General features: G+C 41.2%; 1 protein-coding gene across 10 annotated transcripts in view; it reads right to left on the reverse strand.

Annotated features, from left to right (window-relative positions):
• Positions 1-26,673, reverse strand: part of JADE1 (jade family PHD finger 1) — a 172,180-nt gene that overhangs the window by 33,151 nt on the left and 112,356 nt on the right. For 8 of the 10 annotated variants that reach the window (XM_081209279.1, XM_081209280.1, XM_081209281.1 and 5 more), the window contains 3 exons: positions 18,271-18,348; positions 5,812-5,894; positions 5,639-5,713 (listed from right to left, as the gene is read on the reverse strand). In XM_081209279.1, the coding sequence (XP_081065405.1) occupies positions 5,639-5,713; positions 5,812-5,894; positions 18,271-18,322 (210 nt within the window). In that variant the 5' untranslated portion in view covers positions 18,323-18,348. Of the gene's footprint in view, positions 1-5,638; positions 5,714-5,811; positions 5,895-18,270; positions 18,349-21,613; positions 22,082-26,673 lie in introns of those variants that run through there. The other 2 variants (XM_081209284.1, XM_081209275.1) reach the window with 2 other exon arrangements.

Consider the following 26,673-nt stretch of genomic DNA (forward strand, 5'->3'; position numbering starts at 1 on the left):
CTAACATGTAAAAAAAGTCACAGCCTAAGATCACATCCCCAGTTGCATTTCAATTTACTCCTATGTAGCACAGCTGGTAAAAGCAAGACTTGCACCCATTCTAACAGATATAATAAGGCAGAGTATAAATCTGCACCAGTGATCATGGAAGTAGCATCTCTGCAGAATCTCAGCCACCATGAAAATGAAACTCAGGAGGATACAGGATATGAGCAGGTCACAATGCATGTCAGATGAACAACCATGTACATCCATTTAAGAATCAACACCACAAAAAATGCTGTAGACCAAACTGGCCACCAGAGGACATGCTACATATGCTGGGTCTCATAGTTTAAACCAAAATATCAGCCAGGAAAGTTCATAGCCAATATATATCCAATGCTTACCACCTGAAGCAACATCTGCCATCCAGATTTACAACTGTTTGTAGCTAGGGTTCAAACTGTGCTTTGAACATGAATGATTTCTGAAACTAGTAAAACATCTTGGGAAGTTGTAGGAAGTTATCAGCCACAAGCAAGCAGGGAAAGGGTCCCTAACCCAGCATGTGTCATGAGTTAGAGCCATACATCTTTGCGGAAAGCACTTGCCTGTGTAAAACGCATTCTGATTTGTCGCTGCTCATCAGCAAAATAAAAACCATGAAGTGGCAGGCTTTAAAAGAGCAAGGCTTTGCATGCCTAAGCACCTTCCAGATCTCTCAATGCGCTTCTGCTATTACAAAGTAACAAGGATCATTCATGCTTAGCACCTCATCTTCAAATCTCTATATTAACTGCCACATGCCAACAGAAGGGTACTTATCTGGAATGTTAAAGGTGCTGGGGCAGGAGGGAGGAAGAAGCCAGGCCAGATGGCTTTGCTACAGAGTGCCTGAATCAGTCCATGCAGTACCAGCAAGACCTCTAAAATACCGTATTTTTCGCCCCATAAGACGCACTTTTTCCCCTCCAAAAATGAAGGGAAAATCTGGGTGCGTCTTATGGGGTGAATGCAGGCTTTCGCTGAAGCTTGAAGAGCGAGAGGGGTCGGTGCGCACCGACCCCTCTCGCTCTCCAGGCTTCAGGAAGATATCCGCCGCCCAGGCAGCCCTGTGGGAGGTCACACAGGGTTGCCTAGGCTGCGGATAGCAGCCTGCTTCTCGGAGCGTCGGGCGCCCTGAAGGCAGAGCGCCCGACGCTTCGGGAACAATTCCGCCGCCCAGGCAGCCCTGTGGGAGGTCCCACAGGGCTGCCTAGGCTGCGGATAGCAGCCTGCTTCTCGCAGCGTCGAGCGCCCTGAAGGCAGAGCGCCCGACGCTTCGGGAACCATTCCGCAGCCCAGGCAGCCCTGTGGGAGGTCCCACAGGGCTGCCTAGGCTGCGGATAGCAGCCTGCTTCTCGCAGCGTCGAGCGCCCTGAAGGCAGGGTGCGCAAGGCTTGGGGCGGCAGCGGACTGCTTGCGCGCACCTAGAAGCTTGGGGCGTGCTGAGGTCAGCGCGCCCCAAGCTTCTGCATGCCGGCAAGCAGTCCGCTGCCGCCCCAAGCCTCCCGCACCCGGCAGGAGGTCCCGCCGGGTGCGCAAGGCTTGGGGCGGCAGCGGACTGCTTGCCGGCATGCAGAAGCTTGGGGCGCGCTGACCTCAGCACGCCCCAAGCTTCTGGATTAGCGCAGGGGTCCGCTAGCCCTGGGAGAGGCGCCGGCTCTCCCACGCTAGCGGAGACCTTGCCGGCACGCAGAAGCTTGGGGCGCGCTGAGCTCCGCACGCCCCAAGCTCCTGGTGTAGCGCAGCGCACCTGGGGGGGAAATAAAAATTTTTTCCTTCATTTCCCCCCCTAAAATCTAGGTGCGTCTTATGGGCCGGTGCGTCTTATGGGGCGAAAAATACGGTAGTCTGTCTGAAGACTCATCAGTTTATGGCCAGTGCAGTCAGCAAGACACACAGCCAGCACCACTCCACACGCTTAGTAAGCAGAAACAGGTTGACCAGGATGTTCTCTCTCTCTCTCTCTCTCTCTGTGTGTGTGTGTGTGTGTGTGTGTGTGTGTGAGAGAGAGAGAGAGAGAGAGAGAGAGAGAGAGAGAGAGAGAATAATATTGTTTATCTGGCTGAAATCCTCAAACCACTTGTCGTGTATTAATCCCAGTGCTTTACTGGGACTGATCAAGACTACATAATTTGAGGATTGCTGCATTTTCCAAACACTGCTGGCAGTGATGTAAAATATATTTCACGTGAACCACCCAATTCACCAATTAGGTTTGCTATACTGTATGTTGTGAGCCTTCCCACATTTTGCCCTTTTAGAGTTTTCCACCAGACTAGAGAGTTGCAAATTGTACAGTCTTGCTAAGTATAAAGCTAAACACTGTTCAAATCACCCTGGGTGTAACCAAAACGGAAAGAGAGGGAGGGAAGGGTGATTTAAAAAAAAAAGATTTAGTTTGGAATTTGGACAGATTAAAACAGGGATATAAAAAGATATCACAGAGTCCGATAGAGTCCGACTATCATCCATCAATTCAACTCAAATGATGGTGAACAGGCTACTGAGTCACCCACACATTGACTCTGCCTTCTTGCCTATATAGAAAGCATATTACATTTAGGTTGAAAAGGTTGAGAAGGCACTCCTGACATACCAACTCCTGTCTGTCCCCTTAGAGAAGCCTGCATCACCCTTAGCTAAGGTGTGACCCACAATTGCATAGAGAGCGGGAGGGAGATTTCAGAATTTTTAACACCCTTTTTTACCAAATAATAATTTTTCAAGAACTCAAGAGAAACAAAACCAAAAACAGAAGAAAAGAAGAATTTAAAGAAATGTGTTTTTTGGGGGGGGAAATATTGCAGGAACTCTAAAAATGCTGCAAAATATCAAAAGTAGGGCTGGGTGATGTTGGGTTTTTAACACTGCAGTGTTTCGCCAGTAAAACATAATGGTTTGGCGATATACTATGATGTTGAAAAAAACTGCATTGGCTCTAGCCAGAGAGATGTTGGGTGAAACTGCCACAGCTCTCAGCATGGGAGCTAAGGTGCTTTCACCCCAGCGCCTCACGGGCCATGGCCAATACAGCTGGGGGGCGGTAAGGCACCTGCCCCCAGCCTGCTGCTCAGCTAGGGGGCGGTAAGGCACCTGCCCCCAGCTGAGCGAGCCCTAAGCTCCTTGGCTAGACTCCACTGGGAGCAGGAAAGCTCTTGTCCCCAGTGGAGTCAGTCCCGAGTCCCCTGCCACTCGTGCTCCCTAGCTGAGCAGCCCGGATCCCGCTCCTACTCATGTAGAAGCAGGAGCGGGGTTGGGGATCTCTCAGCTGGGGAGGGGGGCACTTTAATAGAGTCCCCATCCCGCTGATGACTTGTGCAAGCCAGTGGTGGGTCAGGGGCCCCATAAAACTGCTGGGCTGAGGTGAGGGCAGCAGCACGCTCTTCAGCCAAGCAGTTTAAAGAAGTGAAGGAAGGAACAAGCTGTATCAGCACCTCACCAATTCAGCTTGATTCTCCCTCTGCGGGGGCAGAGTGCTGCTGGTGAAACCGCCACCGCTTGAGTCCCTCTGCCTCCAGCTCCCAGCTAGTTTGTTTGTCTCTCAGAGCACTGAAGACAGAGGGACTCATGAGTGGTGACCGTTTCACCAGCCATATACCACTGAGTGAAGCTGTCATCACAGTCTCCCCCCACATACCGGTCCTGAGCAATATATTGATATATTGCCCAGGCCTACTCTTGTGCCAGGGACAAGGTTTTAGACTTAAAAAACCCCTTATTTTAACTGCCTAGAGAAAAACAGGGCGTGAACGCCTTTGAGCTGAACATTTGTGATGAGTTGCTCTGGCCACAAAACAAAGGAGGATTTAATGGAACATCAAGGATATAATTTCCAAGAATCACTGCCTCGCAATGCCATTCCTGCTGCTCTGCAGATGCAAACCGCATGCCTAAATCCAGCATTGCAGAATTACTGACCTCCAACCCAGTGACTGGCACACAGTTCTTCAAATATAACTTTAAGAACTGGTGCTGAGTTTGCTTGCTTTCCTCTTCCCACCTCATCTCTTTCCCCTTTCATTTAGTGTATTTCGAATTAAAAAAATTCCTTCCAGTAGCACCTTAAAGACCAACTACACAGAAGTGTGCATGCACACGAAAGCTCATACCAAGAACTAACTTAGTTGGTCTTTAAGGTGCTACTGGAAGGAATTTTTTTATTTTGACTATGGCAGACCAACACGGCTACCTATCTACTACTGTATTTCGAATTGTAAGCCTACAGACACAGACTGCATTCTTACCGTTATTGATCTTAAGTATGCCACTCTGGGAGGCTTTTCAGGTAAAGGTAGGGGTAAAATGTTTTAAATAAATATAGGGAGCTTTGAAAGTGACATATTGCTGTTAGAATATAAAAATATTCATAACAGCATTCAGTACCAATTCTATTAATATAAAAACAGACATGCTACTAGGAGGTAGAGGTGGAGAAAGAAAGCTACTTGGAAATGGGAAACATACAGAACACACACACATCCAATATCTAATTATAAGCATGGGAGGTCCATCAGCAACTGCTTTCCTATTCATTTCAGTTAAAGAAGCAAGCCTGTGCAAGCATTCATTTACATCATGGGTTGGGAACCTCTAGCCCATAGGCAGATCTTTAGCCCAAAAGGCCATTTTCCCAAAACCATATCCAGCTGCCATCTACTTCCCCTGCAGGGAATGTGCTGGTGAAGCAGCCCCCTATGGAGAGGACGAATGAACTCTCTGCTCATCAGATAGTGAGCAGACTTCAATCCTGCTTGGTGCTGCTTTCTAGCATGTTCCTTGTAAGGAATGCACTGGTGAAGCAGACCCCTCCCCACACCCTGCAAGTCAACTCTGAGAGGCAAGCAGGAAAGCCTATCTTTCAGCCACCTGACCTCACCATGATGTAAGATGATAAGTGGGTGGTTCCACTCACATGTCAAAGTTGGCCCATGGGCTGAGGGGGAGGGCAATAACGATCTGGTCCACTGTGTCAAAAAGGTTCTACATCTCCAGTATACATGCATGGAATTGCTTCTACCATCAGAACAAAAGAGGCAACCCATACATATTAATTCACTTGGCCAAAGGATTATATTGTCCACAGTCATGAGCATGAACAAGCGAGGGATAAAGAATTTAGAAACCTGCCAGGGCAAGACCCCGAACATGAACATGTAAGATATCTGATTATGATGAACCAGACAATCTTCTTAAGAAGTTCAACCTACAAAGAATATCCCTTTTCTTCTAGTCTCATATTTGGCTCAAAGGACATCTGCCAATTTGTAAGGCGTGCAACAGATTGCACTTGGTGATCCATCATGAAAAGTTCAAACTGATTTGTATTTCCTCCTTTGATCTGTTCTCAAAGCAATGCAGATGAAGCACTCAAAGAGACAAAGTTTTCTGGTTTGACTGCTTTGCTGAACAAGGACTATTATTCATAAGTGCCACGTAATGGTTAGGAAACTAAGGAAACACTCCTAGGTACACATTTTTCACTGTTCACAACAAATAAAAAAACCAAAACATATTCCCCGATATATTTTTTGAAAAGGAAAAGGACTATTTAAAAAAAAACTAGGTTGGGTTGGTGCCAAACTAACCCAATATTCACGGCTAAATAACTAACTTGATGCTGGCAGGGACTGTGGTAGCAGCTGAGCTCCCTGATCTCCTGGCCAGAAGAAAGGTTGCTGGGTGCCAGCTGAGACGGAGCAGAAAAAGGAAAGAAAAAGAAGTATTAGGAAAAGGAGACACATCTGTCTTTCAGCAAGATGCAAGAGCATTTAATCAAGAGAATACCTCTGATGGTTTCCGATCTTCGTGCTTAGAGCATGAACTTCTCCGATGCTGAGATCTAGAATGCTGAGACCAGGTTGACAAGCCTAGAAAAGGAAAAGAAACATGGAACTGAGAAGAATGGTTATTTTAGCCCCAAAGGGGTCTCTATCATCATCATCATCATCATCAATTTATTTATACCCTGGTTTTTTTCTCTGGCAGGACTCAGGGTAGCCTTTGCTCACCCCCTTTCACACAAGCTGTCTAAGCCAACTTCAGTGGGAACCAGTGTGGTTAGAGTGTACGAGGTTTACTAAGTAGCCTTGGACAAGTCACACACTCTCTCTCAGCCTCACATACATCATCAAAGGGTGGCTGGGAGTTTAATAACGGAAGGAGAAAAACTATGGCCGCTGCCTTGAATTCCTTGGAAGAAAGGAGGGAAATAAATGTCATGAAATAAATAAATAAAAATAAATAGTTTACTATGGCAAGCAAGAGCTACACTTTCATTCCACTCCTTGGTCTATACGTCATAATGAACGTGTGGGAGGAAAACTGCTGGGTCAGTTTAAGGTCCCTGTGATCATTCCATATACAGCAATTGTTCCATCTTCATATAGATTAATACAATTAATACAACAGTAGCCACCAACTGTAGCAAGTGACTTGCAGCTTTTCTTCAGTTTTTTCTCCCCCCACCCTCATGGAAAATTGAAAACTTAGGTACAGTACTCTACAGATGCAGCTGATTATACGAAAAGGGTCATATTACATTAAAAAACAGTTGCTCAGAAACCAGAATATTGTACCAATCTTTCATATCTTTTCCCTTTGTCAAGATATTATGCCCCAAATTATCTGGACAATTTTATTATGTGCATCTCCATATATTTTTATTGTTTGTTCTTGGTCTATATTCATCATTGTACCAACTAGAAAAAGTGCTGTCAAAATTCCTACCAATTGTTAGAAAAGCATTGTTCAACGTTTGGATAAGATATAAAGATCTGTTGGAAAACAAAACCCCTAGATGGGTGTCACCAGTGGAGGCCAAGGCAGTGAAGAAACTCAATATGGAGGTCGGATGGCCGAAGTATTGGGAAATTTTGGAACAGGATGGAGATAAGTTGAAATTACAAAGTCATGAGAAATTGAAACATAAAGTACAAAATTGGTTTCAATACCATCAAATAATGGAGTTTTTCAAACAGGACAGGAAAATTGGCTTTCAGATGGAAAAATCAAAACTAGAGACTGAATTGTTAGAACCCAATACTAAGAATTTATCCAGAATGTATAACTTGTTGCTGAAATGGAATACACAGGACGAAACAGTCAAATCGGCTATGATTAAGTGGGCACAGGATGTTGGTCATAACATTATGTCAGATGACTGGGAATGGTTATGGAACACCGGTATTAAATTCACGGCATGTAATGCCTTAAAGGAAAACATTATGAAAATGGTCTATAGGTGGTACATGACCCCAGTCAAGCTGGCAAAAATTTATCATTTGCCCGATAACAAATGTTGGAAATGTAAAGAGACTGAAGGTACCTTCTACCACCTTTGGTGGACATGCCCGAAGATTAAGGCTTTCTGGGAAATGATCTATAATGAAATGAAAAAGGTACTTAAATGTACTTTTCCTAAAAAACCAGAGGCCTTTCTCTTGGGCATTGTCGGCCAATTGGTGTCAAAGAGGGATAGAACTTTTTTTATGTATGCTACAACAGCAGCAAGAATACTCATCGCAAAGTATTGGAAGACACAAGATCTACCCACTCTGGAAGAATGGCAGATGAAAGTGATGGACTATATGACATTGGCCGAGATGACAGGCAGAATCCGTGACCAAGGAAAAGAGACGGCGGAAGAAGAATGGAGAAAATTCAAAAGTTATCTTAAGGACTATTATAAACTTAATGAATGTTAGAGTGTTGTGGTTTTCAGGAACAAAGGGATACAGTGATATAAGGTCAGAATATAGAGATGACTAAGATGACAGAGGTTGGAAAGTAACAGTTGGGAGTTGCTATAAAATTATGGACATTGGGATGCAGAAAGGGGGGGTATGGGGAAGTCCCAGAAAAGAGGTTTATGAAAATATGATATGAAATTATACGTTTATGTTTGTCTTTTTAAGTGTTTGTTTGTTCTTTAAAATTTTGTAAAACCAATAAAAATTTTATAAAAAAAAAAAAAAAATTCCTACCAATAGAATCCATGATTGTTCTGTCTGTCTATGCATGTATGTAAGTATACCATTAAAGTTCCAACTGTGTGCACTTGTTGGGACAAGTGGTGGGGCATTACCATCTCCAACATGGGAACTACCCAAGGTTATCTGCTGTCTGTGGCAGGGGCTGCACTAGACAAGGCTTTTGAGTAATACTTATGCTTTTTATTTTTAAAAAAACATAAAAAATTAGAGTAAATAAATGGTATGGGGGGAAGCTTGGAGGAGCTGCTCACTGAGCAGGCCCAAAAATAAAATAATAATAAATGAAACAGATGTATTGAGGCTATTATTCTTCCTAGCAATGGCTGAATGCAACTAAACTGTATCATTTTTGTAGGATTTGATATTCCACTATCAAAGTAGTAAGAAGATTAGATGATGGTATGCATGTCATTATTTTATTTAAAGCAAGTAATGATAAAACATGCATATTAGGAGGGGAGAATGGCATGTCTCAAATTGAGTAATGACGTAAACACTGCAATGTGCTTTTTAAAAGCAGAAGAACCCGGTTCTTACGATTACCAACCTTTGTCACTTTCTTACTGTGTTGGGAACTGCATTCATTTTAATTTGTTTGCAGTCCTTCCCGACAGTAGATAGAAAAGCAAACAGAAGGAAATAGTTCAGGAAGGGTTGACAATATTTGTTGCTTAATTTGGGCCAGGCACAAGGAACCTCTGGCCCCTAGGCCAAACCTAGGCCTGCCAGGGGTCCTAATTTGAACTATGAGGTCGCTTTTCATCAGCCATGCCCACCTGCCCTACAGACCTGCTGCTGCAAAGGAACAATTGGCAGGGCTCGGGCACACTCCTAAATGCTCCTATGAAGGCCCCCTTGTACTTTTATTTGGCTCACTATGCAAGCCCCCTATGATCGGCTCAATTAAAAAGCTCCCAATCATAGATTCCAAATGGAGTCAATCCCTGCCACAAGCGGGGCTCACATTCTTCATTTGCATCTCCAGATTGAATTCAAGACGGGATGCAAAGGAAGAAAGGGGGGGGGAATCAGAAGTGCTCTCTAAATGGGCACATCCAATTATTTCCTGTGAAATTGTCACCTGGCATCATGGTGTCCTCAGGTGGGTTCAAGCCTTCCTTCCTCTCAGTGTTTTCAGGAAAGACGGCTTTATTAAAACTAAATACAGTGGTACCTAGGGTTACATATGCTTCAGGTTACAGACTCTGCTAACCCAGAAATAGTGCTTCAGTTTAAGAACTTTGCTTCAGGATAAGAACAGAAATCGGGTTCCGGTGGCGCGACGGCAGCAGGAAGCCCCATTAGCTAAAGTGGTGCTTCAGGTTAAGAACAGTTAAGAACAGGTTAAGAACGGACCTCCGGAACGAATTAAATACTTAACCCGAGGTACCACTGTATTTCAAAAAAGATTAAAGCAAGATAGCAGTGCTGATGAAGAGCATGGCATTCAAAAGATTTTTTTTTTGTAAAAGTCCGCTTACGTACGGTATTTGCCAACTCTGCTAAGACAAATCATCTGCATAGCACTAAGATAATGCAAACTAGGTCACAAAGTCCAACAGTCACCACGTTAAAAGGAAACTCATTATCAGGAAGTCAAAATACTGGGAGCTTTTGTAAAATGGTTAAATACTTGGATAATTATTTTTTTCTCAATTCAGCACACATGTCTATTGTTGAGTATCATCACTCTGCCCATTATATGTTCCAAGTGTTCTGCATATATTGGCGTATACACATTTTTCCCAAGGACAGGTGAGGCGGAAAGAGACAGAGACACACAGAGATTTTGACATTTTAAAAATGAGCAAGTCTCCATGAGCTGCCAGAGCATATCCGGTGTCCCAGGGAGCACGCCCAGCCACCAATATGCTACGCTGCGTGGCGTAAGATTAGCTACAGAGTGCATAATGCAGAACAGTGTTGTAAAACCAGCTGCAGAGCACCCAGCTGTGTCCCAAGAGAGCTCCAGGCTGCTATCATTTCATTGACACTTCAAAGCCTGAGCCCTCTTGGAGGCTGCACACAGTCTTCCCCACTGTAAATACAATGCTTCTACATTGCAAAATCAGACAGCACAACAGAGTTTCCAACATAGAGAGGCATGCCTAACTGCTGCTCCTGCTCAGTGCTGGTATTTCCATTTGCCGAGACTCTTTCTGGGCTCTGTTTGAGCAAGAGTGGGCACAGTTGCCAACAGCACAATTTGTTGGGAAACCATGCAGCTGGAGCAGAAAATGGAAGTGGTTAGAACAGTCTGAGCTGCCAGCCCATCATCATAAAACCTTATTTCAGACTTCCTTCTCAGCCTGCCAAGATCATGGAATCTCAGACAATCCACCCACCAGTCCCACGCAATGAAGTCACAGTCAGAAGGCAAACTCTGTGCAGAAAATTGCCTGCAAAACAAGCAATTCTGAACCACCACCCTCCCCCCCCCCCAAAAAAACAGGGATCCAACATGGAATGTATGGCATTAAAGCACCAGAAATTACGGTTAGTATTCTACTTTATTACAGCTATAACTGCAGGTGCATTGTTTTCAGATTATATCCAGTACAGTATTGTATCCAAAGCTGGAACAGTGTGGAAGGTGAAGAGTGATGCAGGAGAATTCACAAGAATCACCTCTCCACTTTCCTTCTGGATCAAAGAGCTTTCTGCAAGGGAAACGACGGCACTGAATACAACCCGTTGGGTCTAACAAGGTATCTTCTGACATTATCACTGCTGGTAGATCTGCTGGTCAATTAGCTTTCTCTAATGCAGTGTATAGCAACAACACTATTCTTTATCTGATCATTCTGGCAAGAAAAGATAACCCCACCTTGCAACTAATCCATAAATGACACTTACCCAGAAAAAAACCCTCTACTAAGTCTGCCTGCTAACATATAACTTTATTAGATGTTTGTGGCTCATTGATCACCTTAAAGGAAATGGAACCCACTCTTTTCCTATTTATAAAAACTTCCCTATGTGGTTGTCAGGATAAGATTCTGACTTGCTACAATCAACCAGGAAAATGGGTCAACATTTTCAAGATCCTAGCAACAACAGAAAAGGTACACACTTCCTATTTTAATTTATCCCTATATACCTTCTTTTGTACTTATCCAACAGCTTGGTTTACATTTTCTTAGCCAGAATACATTAACTATGAATAACAAAAGTGCATGCCAAGAGTTTGTGGCAAGACAGACAGGCAAAGCTTCCTGCTCTACAGCTAACCCAATATGCCAAAGATGGTCAACATCATATGTGCAATTCAATAAGAAAGTAATATTATAGTCACATCTATACGAATTAAAAACAGATATTTGTACTTGTTCCTTTAGGAACATAGGAAACTGATTTATACAGAGTCAGACCATTGGGCTAGATGGCTCTCCAGAATTTCAGGGAAGGCTCTTTTCCTGCTGCACCTGGAGATGCCAGGGATTGAACCAGCGACCTTCTGCATGCAAAGCAAATGCTCTAGCACTGAGCTAAGCTCTTCCCCTATGGCCTTTCCCTACCCACAGACAGATTCTGGAAGACAAGGTGATTTCACAATTAAGAACTTCTATTTTTAATGCATCATTGTTTAATGCTTTAAAAAAATCAAAGGAAGGTTGCATCTAATGTGGCACTTCCATCTGTGGGTAGTTTGAGAGACAATTGTGAGACTTCTCAGCAGGAAGAGGAGGTGGCAGGAATGTGATGTGAAAGTGTCTCCAAGGCAGGGCTTCTTTTCAGTTCTGGCACCTCTCAGGTGGGCACCATTGCCATTAAAAGACAACAAGGGAGGTGTTCATGGTAAGTTCCAGCACATCTTTTTCTAGAAAATAGCACTGCTCCAAGGTATGGGATCCCAGAGAAACCAGATGAAGAGAGAGATGGAGAAGCAGAGTCTGGCTCTCAGACAAAGGAAGATTTCCAGTGCAATTTAAAGGAAGGTAATTTTTGTTCATACTCACTATAACTGACTGCTCTGGCACCACCTCATGTTGACCTCCCTACCTTCCACCCTACCAGTCCCAATGGGCATAAGCAACCACTGCAAGCCACAGACTGAGAACTTGGGAAAAATATGAGGTACTGTCTCACATGCTGAAGGCATGGAAAGTGTGATACTTTGGCATATCTTATGTTCTCCAAATCCCAGCACATATCCAGAGAAGTTCCATCTTCAGTTCTGTCAGAAATCAGGAAGGTAATTTTTGTGCTGGGGTTTATGAAGTTTTGAAACACAGGCCTAGCTTTCTTTCTCCCTCTGGAGCATCTCATGGGATTTTGCCATTATCCTATGTTAAAGCTCAATATTTAAGCATTAAGACATGTGTAAGCAAACTAAGGCCCGGGCCGGATCCAGCCCAATCACCTTCTCAATCCGGCCCACGGACGGTCCGGGAATCAGCATGTTTTTACATGAGTAGAATGTGTCCTTTTATTTAAAATGCATCTTTGGGTTATTTGTGGGGCCTGCCTGGTATTTTTACATGAGTAGAATGTGTGTTTTTATTTAAAATGTATCTCTGGGTTATTTGTGGGGCATAGGAATTTGTTCATTCCCCCCCCCAAAAAAAAAATATAGTCCGGCCCCCCACAAGGTCTGAGGGACAGTGGACCGGCCCCCGGCTGAAAAAGTTTGCTGACTCCTGCATTAAGACATGTTGTATGAAAATGAATGCCTTGAAGTTAATAGTTTCCAAACTTCTTAAGGGTGAGGCATTTCACCAGATTACTTTTGGAAGCAGCTCACTCATTAACCACCACACTAGGAGGCACGTGCTTAATTAACTCAACAAGAATACCTACCTGTTTTCACTTGTCAAATGCTGGAAGGGCCCTAAATACAGGGCTGGTTCTATCTTTATAGGAGAGATTACACCATCACAGTCATTAACAAGTTCAAAGCTTATACATCTTTGTTTTCTTCAGACCAAACCCAGACCTATTCAACTTCAGCAACAGTATTGTGATGTGTTGCGCTTTCAAACAAGAGGGGAGAGGGTCAGAGTACAGTGTTGATCCCCACCTTATCCTTGTTGATCCCCACTCCCCCCCCCACATTTTCTCTTCACTGAACTGCAATGCCTGCTTAGTGCTATTTATATTGTCTCACTGTAATTCTGATCTGTAGCCTACACATGGACTTCCACTGCAGTAACAAGAATATCTTTCTAGTTTATTCAGTTGTTTTGTATAGAATTTCACTATGTTCTGAACTTGCTTCTTTGCATTAAAGCTAAACAAATTATTTACCTTCTTCCACCAGGTATCACTAAATGTGCTGTACTCGCTCCCTTTGATCTTCCATGCAATATTTCACTTGATGAAATACATTTGGGATGGGCTTAGCGCATTTTATATATGAGTGTGGTTAAAATTATGCAGAACTCGACTTTAGCATGATACCAAAATACCTGGCCACAGAACACACTTTACTGAAAAGCTCCCAACCTCAGTATGAACAGTTTAAAAGTTAGGAGCTCACTCCCATTAAAGCCAATGGGGGTTTGCCAATTAGTTCAGTGAGAGCATTATTATACTCCAAAGCCGCAGGACCACGGCGTTCAGTGTGGCTTAAGAGCATGAAGCATGCTAACAGTCAAGAAAGAGGAAGAGGGACGGGGATGTATTATCAGGAAAGCAAGATTCATCAGAACTATTATACTGCTTTTCCTGGTAATGGGATCTCACTTATTCTACCCCCTTGTTTTTCCTCTTTCCTATCTCTTTTGTCTTCTAAGGAATAGTGAGGCAGAAGACTGAAAAGAAAGGGGTGGGGGAGAGAAAAGGGGTGGAATGAATGTTGCCAAAAAAACTGACAAGTGTAGAAACAGAACAAAATAGAATCAGAAATGATACAAGAAAGGTTGTACCAAAAAAAAAAAAAAAAGCCATTCTAGGCTGATCTAACTGACAGTCCTGCTCCCAATATGTTACTTGGCAGGCAGTCTAGTTGATTTTAATAAACTTCTAAGTGCGCATAGGATGGAGACCTGAAAAACTATGGCTATCAAAAGGATAAAAGGCACAGCAAAACATTTAATTCATATAATCGGAAACACCTCAAGGAACATGGAATAGAGCTCTGAGGCTTTATCAAGCGCTGCAGCTCAGCTGGTGCTAATTATTCCTGTGTGTTCAATAGGCCTTCCTCTTCTGTCTCCTCCAGTGTTCAGCCGCCCAGCCTCAAAATTAGCTCCAGAGGATTGGGCACACTTTGGAGTAGACTCTGAGAGCATGCAGTGGAGAAGGAGAGGGAAGTCCTACTGTACCAGCAGAATCCCACCATCACAGTACTAGACACAACCCCTTAGCTTTGAACATTAAGTAAATTTAAAGCAACAAACCTTTATTCATCACCATGACCTCCTTGGAGGAAGCATCAGATACACATTTGATAAAAACAAAGGCAAAAGCAAAGTAGCTTCTTGGTGTTTTCTGACACCACCAAAAATAGTTGGCTTTCTTCCCTTTTCTTTGCAAGCCTTTGCCCCAAGTTGACAGAATAAAAACTTGAATTCATGCAATTATATGGAAAATATTTATAAGTTAAAGGTTGTCTGGGATTGTTTTCCAACAGCAAGAGGCCAAGAATCAAAAATTCAGCACAGCTTGCAAACCGTCTTCACCACGCCATAATAATAAAATGTTACATCAGTAGAAAACAAGCAAATCTTCCCAATGCATTTCAATCAAACCCCCATAATACACTGAAGAGTTTTACTAGAGGAATCTTTTCCATATTGTAATTTGCCTTTTGAAAGATGTTTAACTTAGGCCTGCATCATATCGGAATAGAAAAATATTCTCAAATGTCAATACCTCTCTTCAGTGACTCAGTCTATGTTCCCCTATTTACAATTAGGTCATAAAACACTAATCAAAAGCCAAACTCCATTACATTTTTTCCTTTCCGACTTCAACAGCCAGGAGGGCCCCAGAACACTTTGCACTTAAATCGCACCTTCCATCCTAGAAGATGAGCATTCATTTATGCTAAGCCACATCTAATGCCTTTGAGAGCTATATAAATTATACAAATAGAGAATAAGTAATTTACTTGTTTGGAGAAGTAAAACATTTTTCAAAATGCCACTGCTACCACTGATTCATCACAGATACAATTTTTCTATTTTTAAATGGAAAAAACCTCAGTCCCAAATAATCTAAACTCAGGAGACAGATTGGATGAAACTAATGTTAGCTGCACAGAGAGCTAAGAAAAACCCCTATTACTATGGGTAGGACCCATTTACACAACCAAATTAGCATGCTGAGCAATACAGAGGATTTGTTTTGTTTTTTGTGCTTAAAGAGCAGGACAACAGTCTGTACATTTGCCCATGTTGTTGACCTGACTATCAGATCCTGCCATCACAGCAAGCTTACTAAGAATAGGAACATAAACTGGTAATGACTGGAAAGGCCGCATCTTCCAAGGTGTGCTATGATTTCGAGGGTGAGAGCAACCACTGGAACCCAAGGAAGCAAAGGATAACCCCCAATTGTACTCCCTATAGGCTCTTTCACTCCTTTGGGATTAAGACTTTATGATCTCACCTGTGAGAGAGTGGGTGCTTTGTGTTGGCAGGGACAAGACAGTCATCAGATCAAAAGCAGAAACTCAAGGATCTATCCTTAAAGCACCCACGACAGCTCCTGGAACATTCCACCTGTTTGATACTCACTGCCATCACCAATCTTTTATTCTTATTGGCCACTAAACCCCTGACACAAGCTGAGGCTTTCAGAATGCATTCACTGCCTGCTCCTTAAAATTTTTAGAAACATGTGGAAATTAGGACTTGCGAAAGAACTTACAAGTGCAAGTTCTGTGGTGTCCAAGATTATGCCCTACATTACTGGGGAGTCCCACTGAATAGGCTCCTCCAGTTCTAACTGAATGCATACAACAGCACTGGTTATTTAAAACTGTAGTAAGGACAGATCTGGTAAGTTGGATCTAGGGCATTTTAAACTTGCTAGTGTAGCACTTTCAACCCGTGCCTAGTGATGTAAGGTGAGAATATTCTCTACTAGAAAATTCTCTAGAGAATATTTTCCACAAACTGTAAATTCTAATGTAAGAACCAGTTTTACAACCCACATTTAAAAAATCTAGTAAATAATAAGTCAAGCTGTGATATTGCCAGTGTAAGTAATGTATAATGGTTTTTTTGATCTAATTACGTTACTGGGCATTGTGTCATTCACCATTGGCAGTTCTGAAATGTGAGCTACATATTTTTTTATTTTTTAGTTGTAAAAATGCTATTCATTTAATTTGATGAACATTTGAATTTTTATGTATTTCAACTGTATGATTTTGGTGTGACCTTATTCTTAGCAATTCTATACCCTTGGCCATACAGTGTGATTTTTTTTTACAGAAAGTAGCTTTAATGCTTTATACACTTAAAGTACCTAGGTCTATACAATTATGTGTAACAGCATGTGAGGTGGCCTTGATTTAAACAGATGACGTTTCTATATTTTTATTTAGTGCCAGTAACTGGTTTTTGCAGTGCCATTCAATGGTACAAGGTACCATTTACCAGAGATTGACGTACTGAAATATATTATCATATAATGATAATATATTCAATGTTAAGGACTTCTTTTTTATATGTATGCACAAAGTTTTGCTTTAGTCACTAAACAGTTATTGTTAGAGCTATTAGAAGCACAAGATAGCCTGTTACTGAATTTATTTGTATCAAACCTCAACATGCCAATTGTATTTTTTGACTTGTCCTATAACATGTACATGTTCTAACGGAAAAATAAAATATGATTTAACTACTGAGTTTCCTTATACCAAACCTTAACATGATCATTACTGGTGCCATCACCAGTGAATATTCTCCTATTTTAAATTAAAATTCTCTAATATTCTCATTAATTGAGTATATTCTCGATATTTTCCAAAAGATTATTCTCAAGAATTTAACATCACTACCCATGCCCATGTCACTCAAGCAGGAGAAGGGTTCCAAGCAATCTGTAGCACTTTTCCTTTCTATGGAGAGCTATCTGCAGAGCTGATGCCTAGTGTCTTCCTTACATCTGCCCATCAAACTAGACTAGGGGTCAAGAAGGGATATATCCACTGTCTTGTCATTTTTAATTTCTGCATATTCTCTCTCGTTCCACACATATTTTCTTTTGAACCGTGAGGGAAGATCATGAGGCAGAACATGTTGTTTCTTTGGAGGTGAGAAACACAGTATATGAGGAAGGCCCTCCCAGCTGTCACCTTTGATCCGTACCCTGTCATTCTAGAGGGATTTGCCACCTACTTCACCAGGTCACTATCCTGTTCCTGATGGGAGAAATACGCACCTAAAAGATATTGACAGAACTGGGCAGTCAGTGACGAAGTCATGTGAATACTTCACCACAGGCCTAACAGAATTCACATTTATCACATTGCTGCAAAGTTACCAAAGAGGCTTGAACACTTATTTAACGAAGCACTCATATGATCACTTCCAGAACACCAGATTCTTATCATGCCATCTTAAAGGTGTGAAGAGGTCTGCAATCCATGTAAAGCTTCCTAAATCTATACATGTCTGGCTAGTTTTATTGTAGGTAATCAGACTTTGCACCAGCTCTAGTACATTTCTTGGGCAGAAAGGAAAATGAGTCTCTAAGGATAGATTCAGGCAACTCATTTCTCTGGGTGATAAGCTCACCCCAGGCAAAACATACAACAACTGATATTTCCCACACATTCTTACAAAGACTTCTCCCAGGGAGGGTCAGTGTTTAAACAGAAGCTTAAACATAAGTTTAAACATAAGCTTCAAATTATTACAAAAGCATGCAATAGTTAAACCCAAAACCTACAGTCATGAAAAGCTATCTTAAGTTGTCAAACATGACTATAATGTTTACACACAAAGTACATTTTTAAAGTTGAAAAAGTGGACTTCCAAATAATATGTGTTAAAGAGATATGTGTTTTTTCAAGACCACAGCTGCTGAACAGAGATAAAAAGAAGCACGCCCCTACTCACAGGCTTCCAATCTACACTTGTTTTGCAAACATGGCAATGCAAATGTTCAAAATAATATATTACTTTTTATATCTCATTTGTTGGCAAACAGCAGCATTTCAGTTTGAACACAGTGTGGGAGTGGGCCTGAGTCTCCAAATAATAAAAAACTGCAAGGGAATTTTGCATTGTGTGTGTGTGTTTAAATAAACTCATAAACCTAGTGTGATACAAGCACAACAAAAAGGAGCACTTACTGCCATTGTCATCAGAATCCTCACTGCTGCTGGGAAGTCGACCTCGTTTCATGATCTTCCCGGGTAACAGCAGGCAGCCTGTGAAGAAATGCAACAGAAACCAGAAGTTATCAAGTTCTGAATCAAAGAGCTCACAAATGAAAGTAAGTGCCATTAAGTAGCATAAATAAAAGCAGCAAACATCCTGAAGATGTTCAGTTTAGAATGCACGTCCCCACAATTAGACAGAGCACAGCAGCTGCCCTAAGCAACATGCTGGGGAGTGGTAGCAAAACCTTGGAGGACAGAGATGGGTGGCTTATGTGGCTTGCCCTGTACCGCCACCTAAGCTAGCCTCCTGCCTTCAGGTACAGTTGAAGACAATGTCCAATCACCAGTTTTGAAAAATAAAACTGCTACCCCAGCTGACTTCTGGGCATGGACTAGGAATGGGGCACCATACTGTCCTTTGCCTCAGGAAGCAGAATGTCCTGGGCCACCATTGTTGATGGAATCCTCAAGCCAAGCTCACCCCAAGAAGATGTAAGATCTTTTTTATGGCTTTGATATTAGCAAATTTAAAGCAACTGCAACAGAGCATATACTTTGTCCCTATTTAGCCAATATTTATATTGTACAGCACATTTATGAAAAGGTTTTACAGTCGTAGGAGGCATCAAAACAGCAAGACTAATTACAAAGGTCACTGCATCCCTCAACTGAGCAAGCAGTATGCATAGAAATGTTCCCACACTAGCCAATCACTAAGCTCCTATGACAACACAGAAACAGAGACTGTAACTGAACAGTATACCAAACAGAGACTGGATTCACAATGAGCTAACATTTCCTGAGTGGGGATGTGCATGTGAAGATGTGTTGTGGGAGGCTAATTCATAATGCATTAAGACCATAGATACATAAATTGAGCAAATTATCAACACTACGTTCATGCTGGCCACAATCCTAATCCATGTTGAGCCTTTCACATAATTTAGTCCCATGTGGCTCCCCATGGCAAGAAGCAATTTCATGGCAGAAAGAACAATGCAAGAATCTACCCCACTGAGACACAGAAAAAAGGATATCAAAACTTCTCTCAGTAACGGTACTGCTGCTGTGTGATCTGCTCCCAAATCCTTAGGTTGTTCTGATTTGCAATTCAGGATTTGTTAAAAAGTCAAAGCAGCAAGGCAAGTGGAGAAGTCATCTACACATTTATTCTTTCTTATGGCTGCACTTGCTGTATTTATTCTGACAGCTATCAGGAATTCCCAGTTTCTATCCTTCACTGAAATAGCCATCAGTGATAAAGATAGGGACTTGTAAAGCCAAAGCATGGGTAATTTAAATATATATATATATATAACGTAAGAAAACATTTGGTCTCTGTTTCTCACTTCCACATTGAGGAGGACACTGCTTAAGGATCTTTTCAGCACATGTGGTAGCAACATCTATCCATGAACAACACTTTCAGCATTCAGAAGGAGTCAGAATATAGACAAATTTTATAAATGTTTATTTGGTTACCAATGAGTTTGGCAAGGGTACTTACGCAGCCTCTCCCTGATAATGACTGAAAACATCAGCACCTGTGTTGGCTTAGCAGCCTGGCCTTATAAACGTTCCAAAACATGTCTAGATCATGACTAACCATTTTCTTAAAAATAATTGAAAAGCTAATAGAACCAGACTGTGGCTAGTCTCATCCTGGACATGTGCTGGAACATTCATGAAGCTGGTTAAAATGACAAAAACCTACTAAATCTGTCCAATGTGTGCTGACATCAGCACACTTAAATGACTACATGAATAAGCCCCGAGAAGTGAAAAACTCTTTATCCTAATAGGTCCCTTCAGCAGAGATGATGCTCCAAAGCATTACATTATGCAATAAATGCAGACTCTCAGTTACAACATAAAAATAGCCAGTGAGTATCCAAGTGCTAAAAGGCCAGGAAAGGGGGGTGACGGGGAGCTAAAAAAGCGGAAACAACGTGACACAACAAGTGAAGCAAAGCATGTTCAGCGTGAATTAAAGTGACAAGTACTCTAGGACATGCATCAAATCTCATGAGGCTTAGTTTGCCATGTTTCAGTTCCAATGACAATGTGGGCTGGCCAAGCCATTAGCAGCAAAATCCCAAGGCACGCCTTCCAGGTGCAGTTTCAGGAATCAGCTGCCAAGCTGATTTGCTTCTAGTTTGGTGCTCAGACACTGAACTGATTAGATGTCATACGAACAGCAACTTCTAATAAGCTGCTCCACTGGCATTTACAACACGGACATCTAGCCAAGTGAAATGTAGGAAGTATGTCTAATTGTAATGGATGTTTAAAAAGAGCAATATGCTTAGATTACAAACCCTTAACAGAGAAGCTGGACTCATAAGACAGAAACCACACTAGAACCCATGGGCCATTTCCCATGGAGTAAACATCACTATAAGCAATCATAGTCCCATTATCTTTAACTCTTAGTTACACTTGTGCTTGCTGCTATGTAACTCCAGGTAAATAGAAATCGCTATTATCAGAAAGTCTGGATATTCAAATATTTGGATGCTGCACAAGCTATAGAGGCAGATAAAGTTAAATTATACAAACTGAATAAAGACCTCACTAAAGACAGCTAATCAGAGGTAGAACTGAGTAGATTTTGTCCAAAGTATGCTAGCCATTTCAGTCTCTTGGAATTGAAATAATGTGTCTCAATGCTATGGACCTAAAGCGTGAAAAAACAGAAATCTACAACCCTTGTTTAACTCATCCACAGATGGTTAAGCACAGGATGCAGCCAACGACAAAGGCAGACAAAACACTGCAAGCTGTATCAAAAATTTAGGGAGTAGCTATGTCCCACTTCTGGGAAAGATTGAAGCATAACATTCTACTGATGAACAGCTCCATTTTCAAAAGGATTGTTAAGCCCTTTCAACCAGGTGGTACAAAAAACAAATACTGCAGCTAGCATTCACAGAACAGCCAGCTACTGTACATATCTGACCTCCAGCTGTTTTGTAAATATCTAAATTCCAGTAAAAGGTTCTCATGCACAACGTATTAGTAAGTTGCCAACCTTCACAAAGATAATTTACATATGATTATATTAAACGAAAAACCTAAACATCACCTCTCGACTTGCAATATTCAAGGCCCATTGCTCAGTGGCAGAGGACACTCCCTACAAGGAAAAGGTCCCAGCTAGGGCTGAGAATGACTTCTCGCTGCCAACCGCCAAAGACACTGGACAGTACAGAGCTATAGAGATCAACAGCCTGACTCAATGCAGGGCAGCTTCTTAAGTGCAGGCCTAATAACTACTGTCTCATGGAAGGGCCATAGCTCATGGACACTGTACCTGCTTTGCATGCAGAAGGTCCCACGTTCAACCACTGGCATCTCCAGGTAGGGCTACGAGGATCTCCTGCCTGCAACTTTAGAGAGCCTCTGCCAATCAGCACAGCCCACACTGAGCTAGATGGACCAATGGTCTGATTCAGTATAAGCTAGTTTCCTATAGTAGCCACTAAGATTTTAGTTTCAACCAAGTGAAGCACTGCATTACTCCAACAGTCTGTAATGCCCTTGTCTGAGATATCATATCTACAGAATGATTTCTGCTTAAGTCAGATGTGTAGAAAGGCATTGGCCAGACATACATTCTAGCCACTGATGACAGAATTTCTTAATATAAATTGCTCTGCTTTGAGCTGGTTTGTCTTAACATAAAAAAAGTTTTGTTTGTTTGTTTCAGACATGTTAAATTCTAATGACAAGAACAAGCAAATGAATGTCACCCACAGAGAAGGTGGGGATGAATAAACCACTGAATACTAGTCCCAATGTTTCTTTTTTAAAAAAACTCTCTTACTATGGAAAGTTAGCATGTCAAATAGGTTAAAGTCTAGGGTACTCCTTGGTTTATTTGTTGTACACGCAGAGATTTTTAAGTTGTAAAATATTTGTTGGGTAGCCAGCAGTCTGAAGTGGTGCAATACAAGGAAGATTTCTGAATGGGTACTTCAGCTCCCACTGAGCATTTTGAAGATGTTAAATTTTGCATTAGTGCCAAGTTACTGAACTAAGTGCAAAGTGCTAGTTTTGGTGTATGAAGCCCTCTACAACTTGGGAGCCAGACTGCCTTATCCTTTATATATGCACTCAATCACTGCACTCTGCAGGTGAGGGCTGATTGCTGATACCATTTTATCAGGAGGCTCATTCCGTTCCACACAATATAGGAAGAGGCTTTAGTGCTGTGGCACCTACCCTTTGGAATTTCTTCCCATTAAATATGAGACAGACACAAACTCTACTGTCCCTTTAACACCTTCTGAAGACCTTCCTCTTCCAACAAGCCTTTTAAGTAGATATCTTTCCAAATCTGTATCTGCATTGGAATAGTTTTTAGATGCCCTCAGCTTCTTTAGGAAGAAGGATGGGATGCAAATGTAAGAAATAAATAAAGTATTATTAAATAACTAATAGTGTGCACTGTAAGAATTTGGGAAGCCTTTGCTGAACCATCAATCATGTATGATGAGTAGACCAAACTTGGGTTTAGATAGACCAACTGAGTAAAAGATCAAACAATTCAACAACAACATTCCAAAACTGTTGCAGGAGTCTGCTATTAAAATTCTCTAAAATTCATAGATTTCCCCATTAGATCAGGAGTATTAAGAAAAAAAGGTTTTAACATTTTCTCTGGAGAGTTCCACCTGCTTCCAAGATTGCCAAACATGATGAATAAATAGAAGTGTTTCTTATTTTTTAGAAACAAGTAATTGCAAGCTCAAGAACAAGCTACCTAAACGTTTTATCTTTATCACTTAGAAATAAGGTAGGTAAGAATGAGCCAGTATATGCTGTGTATTTGAACTGTCAAAAAATTGCTGACACCTTAGCACAGAAAAATAGTTGAAATCCCTAGGCTCTGGAATCAAGTTTCAGTTACCCCTGCATATGGGCATTTTCCAACTGTGTCTCGCATTAATTTCTAAAGAGTCATGGTGGGAAAGGAAATGTCTTTTTTGTAACTCACTGTTTTTTAAAAAATAAGAAGCATGGCCAATTTTCAAAGTGGAGATGAACAGAAGCTTATCCCAGAGACATGTTTGTCTGAAAGGAGTTGTGCCTGAAATCATTAGTGATTTAGGAAATGCTATGATTAATGATGTTGCAACATTTGCAAACTATACGTTACTTAGAAGAGGCAGAGAAGAATGATAAGGCTTGTACAACACAGAAGGACTATTTAGCTCAGTGACAGAGCACATGTTTTGCACACAGATAATCCTTCCTATGTTCAATCCCTGGCATCGCCTATTAAAGCTGGGACGAAGAACCAGTGGCTGCACTGCATATGTTGCTGTACTACAACTTCTATCATCCCTCACCACTGGTCATGCTGGCTGAAGCTGGCAAGAGTTGTAGTCCAACAAAACCTGAGGATCTCTGATAGCAATGCTGGAGAAAATCACTGCATGAAATTGTAGGTGAGCTGCTGCCAATCAGAGTAGACAATACATGAATCAAGAGATTGAATGGAAGATAAAGCAAATGAGACAAAAGACATTTGAATCTGCGGACAAATGCGGCAAACTTCTGGCTTGGCAATGGATGCTCCTCGAGAACACAGATATCTTGGATTTAGAAGGTTTTAACAATGCATTTGGTTGGCATGCATATCTATGGTATGACAAAGTTAAGGTGCATAGGGCCTTTAAAAATCATATTGTTAGAAAAGCCTTATATAATGTCTGGATAAGATATAAAGATCTGTTGGAAAACAAAGCCCCTAGATGGTTGTCACCTTTGGAGGCTAAAGCGTTGAAAAAACTTAATATGGAAGCCGAATGGCCAAAGTATTGGGAAATTTTGGAACAAGATGGAGATAAGTTGAAATTACAGAGTCACGAGAAATTGAAAACCAAAGTACGAGACTGGCTCCATTATTATCAAATAATGGAGGTTTATAAACAAGACAGGAAAATTGGCTTCCAGGTGGAGAAATCAAAATTAGAAACTGAACTGTTAGAACCCAATACTAAGAATCTGTCAAGAATGTATAACTTGCTGCTGAAATGGAATACACAAGATGAAACAGTTAAATCAGCTATGATTAAGTGGGCACAGGACATTGGTCATAACATTATGTTTGCTGACTGGGAATGGTTGTGGAACACCGGTATAAAATTTACGGCATGTAATTCCCCAAAGGAAAATATTATGAAAATGATCTATAGGTGGTACATGACCCCAGTCAAGCTAGCAAAAATTTACCATTTGCCTGATAATAAGTGTTGGAAATGTAAAGAGACTGAAGGTACTTTCTATCACCTTTGGTGGTCGTGCCCGAAGATTAAGGCTTTCTGGGAGATGATATATAATGAAATGAAAAAGGTGCTTAAATGTACCTTCCCTAAGAAACCAGAGGCCTTTCTCTTGGGCATTGTTGGCCAATTGGTGCCAAAGAAAGACAGAACTTTTTTTATGTATGCTAGGACAGCAGCAAGAATACTCATCGCAAAGTATTGGAAGACACAAGATCTACCCACCCTGGAAGAATGGCAGATGAAGGTGATGGACTATATGACATTGGCCGAAATGACTAAATGACTGGCAGAATCCGTGATCAGGGGAAAGAGACGGCGGCAGAAGATTGGAAGAAATTTAAAATCTATCTTAAGAAATACTACAAAATTGATGAATGCTAAAATGTTGAGGTTTTTTAGAAAGAAAAGGAGATTACAGCGATAAAAGATTAAGTTAAAGAAAAGAATAATGAAGGAATGTATTTGATAAGATTAAATTTAGGATTTGCTGAAATAATTTTGAAATTTGGGATGTAGAAAGGGGAGGTTTGGGGGAGTCCGAGAAGTGAGGTTTATGAAAAAAAGGATATGAAATTATACATGTTTGTTTGTCTTTTTATTTGTTTGTATTGTTTATAAAAAATTGTAAAACTAATAAAAAAAATTATGAAAAAAAAAACAGAGTAGACAATACAGACGCAATGGACAAACAGTATGATCTGTGTAAGGCAGCAGCCTACATTTCTACAAAACAGCAAATGATTAGCACAAAAAAACTCACACAGGGAAACACTCTAATCAGCCTAAGGAGAGGAGCATTTGCCTTTTCCAACTTGAATATTTCCATATCACATCCATCCAGCGTTTTCACTCTCTCCCGCCCTTCCCTGCTCAGTTAGCCTGCCCTCCAGCCCTCCATAGATAAATACAACCAGTGCATAGTTGATTATTTTTTGGTTGCTATATTCCAAAGCTCCCTTCAATTGGCTTTAAAAACACACACACACACACACACAAAACCCATTATACAAGCCAACAAGTTTAGGGACAGTAACATGCAACTTATTAGCTCAACCCACATTTTGATTCTCTCTCCCCCCGCCCCCCGGTCAGTATTGGGAGCATTAACATTACATATTTCTATCCCTTTGTTTCTATTTAACTTCCCTTGAAAATGACAACTTGCTATGGGTTATTACCTAACTTCTGAGTTGGTCTGGATGATCATATCTCAGCTTAAGAAGTATTTTCCCTGTGCACACCACCTTTACAGAAGCTATGGTTAAACCAGGAAGCCTCTAGTTCAAATACAAATTAAGAAACCATAGTTGCCAACTTTGGAACAAGCCAGCCTTTGAAAACATCTTCAACCCACAAGTTAATATCCTGGTTTGTTCCAAAGTTGTTTTTCCTGGTTTGGGTGACACAAGAACCTGTTTTAATTGATAAGACTTCCTTGTTTGGTTACTCATGCTGCAAAGGGGTTGAGATATGATCATCTGAACACAGCCACACTTTAGCAGATTTTAGGAGGAAAGTAACCCTAACAACTTCAGTGTAAAAAGTGTAAAAAGACAGTTGAGAAAGTGAATTAAATTACTGTGTTACTATGGAGGTACAATGCTGTATCTATATAAACAATAACATCAACATAGATTCAACAACACACCATGTTCATATTGTAAGATTTAGTTAATCTTGCAGTAACATTTTAGACATTCTCCCATTCTCTCATTTTATAGAGGGTTACCTATTTTCCACTAAACAGAAATGTAGGTATTGCTGTGTAAAATTAAACACAACAAAATAAGATATATTCCATTCTTCACTTTCTAGGTATATCAATATTCAGGAAGTCTTGATATATATTTGCAAAGCTTGATATAGGTTGAACAGCAGCATGTGGAGAAAATGTAGTTTCAAAGTGGCTACAATTATTATTTTAATGGCTGAAGAGAAACAGAATTTTATATGGACATTAAATGTGCATCCCCAGGTCAAAGCTTTTATAACCTGTTTTCCCTTCCAGAGTACTTTTAATGACTTCCATAAACCCCTGGGTAAACAGGATTTATAATTCCAGCTCTGACAGATCATTAAC

Source organism: Podarcis bocagei (assembly GCF_964188305.1).
Source record: "Podarcis bocagei genome assembly, chromosome: 9".
NCBI lineage: Eukaryota > Metazoa > Chordata > Lepidosauria > Squamata > Lacertidae > Podarcis > Podarcis bocagei.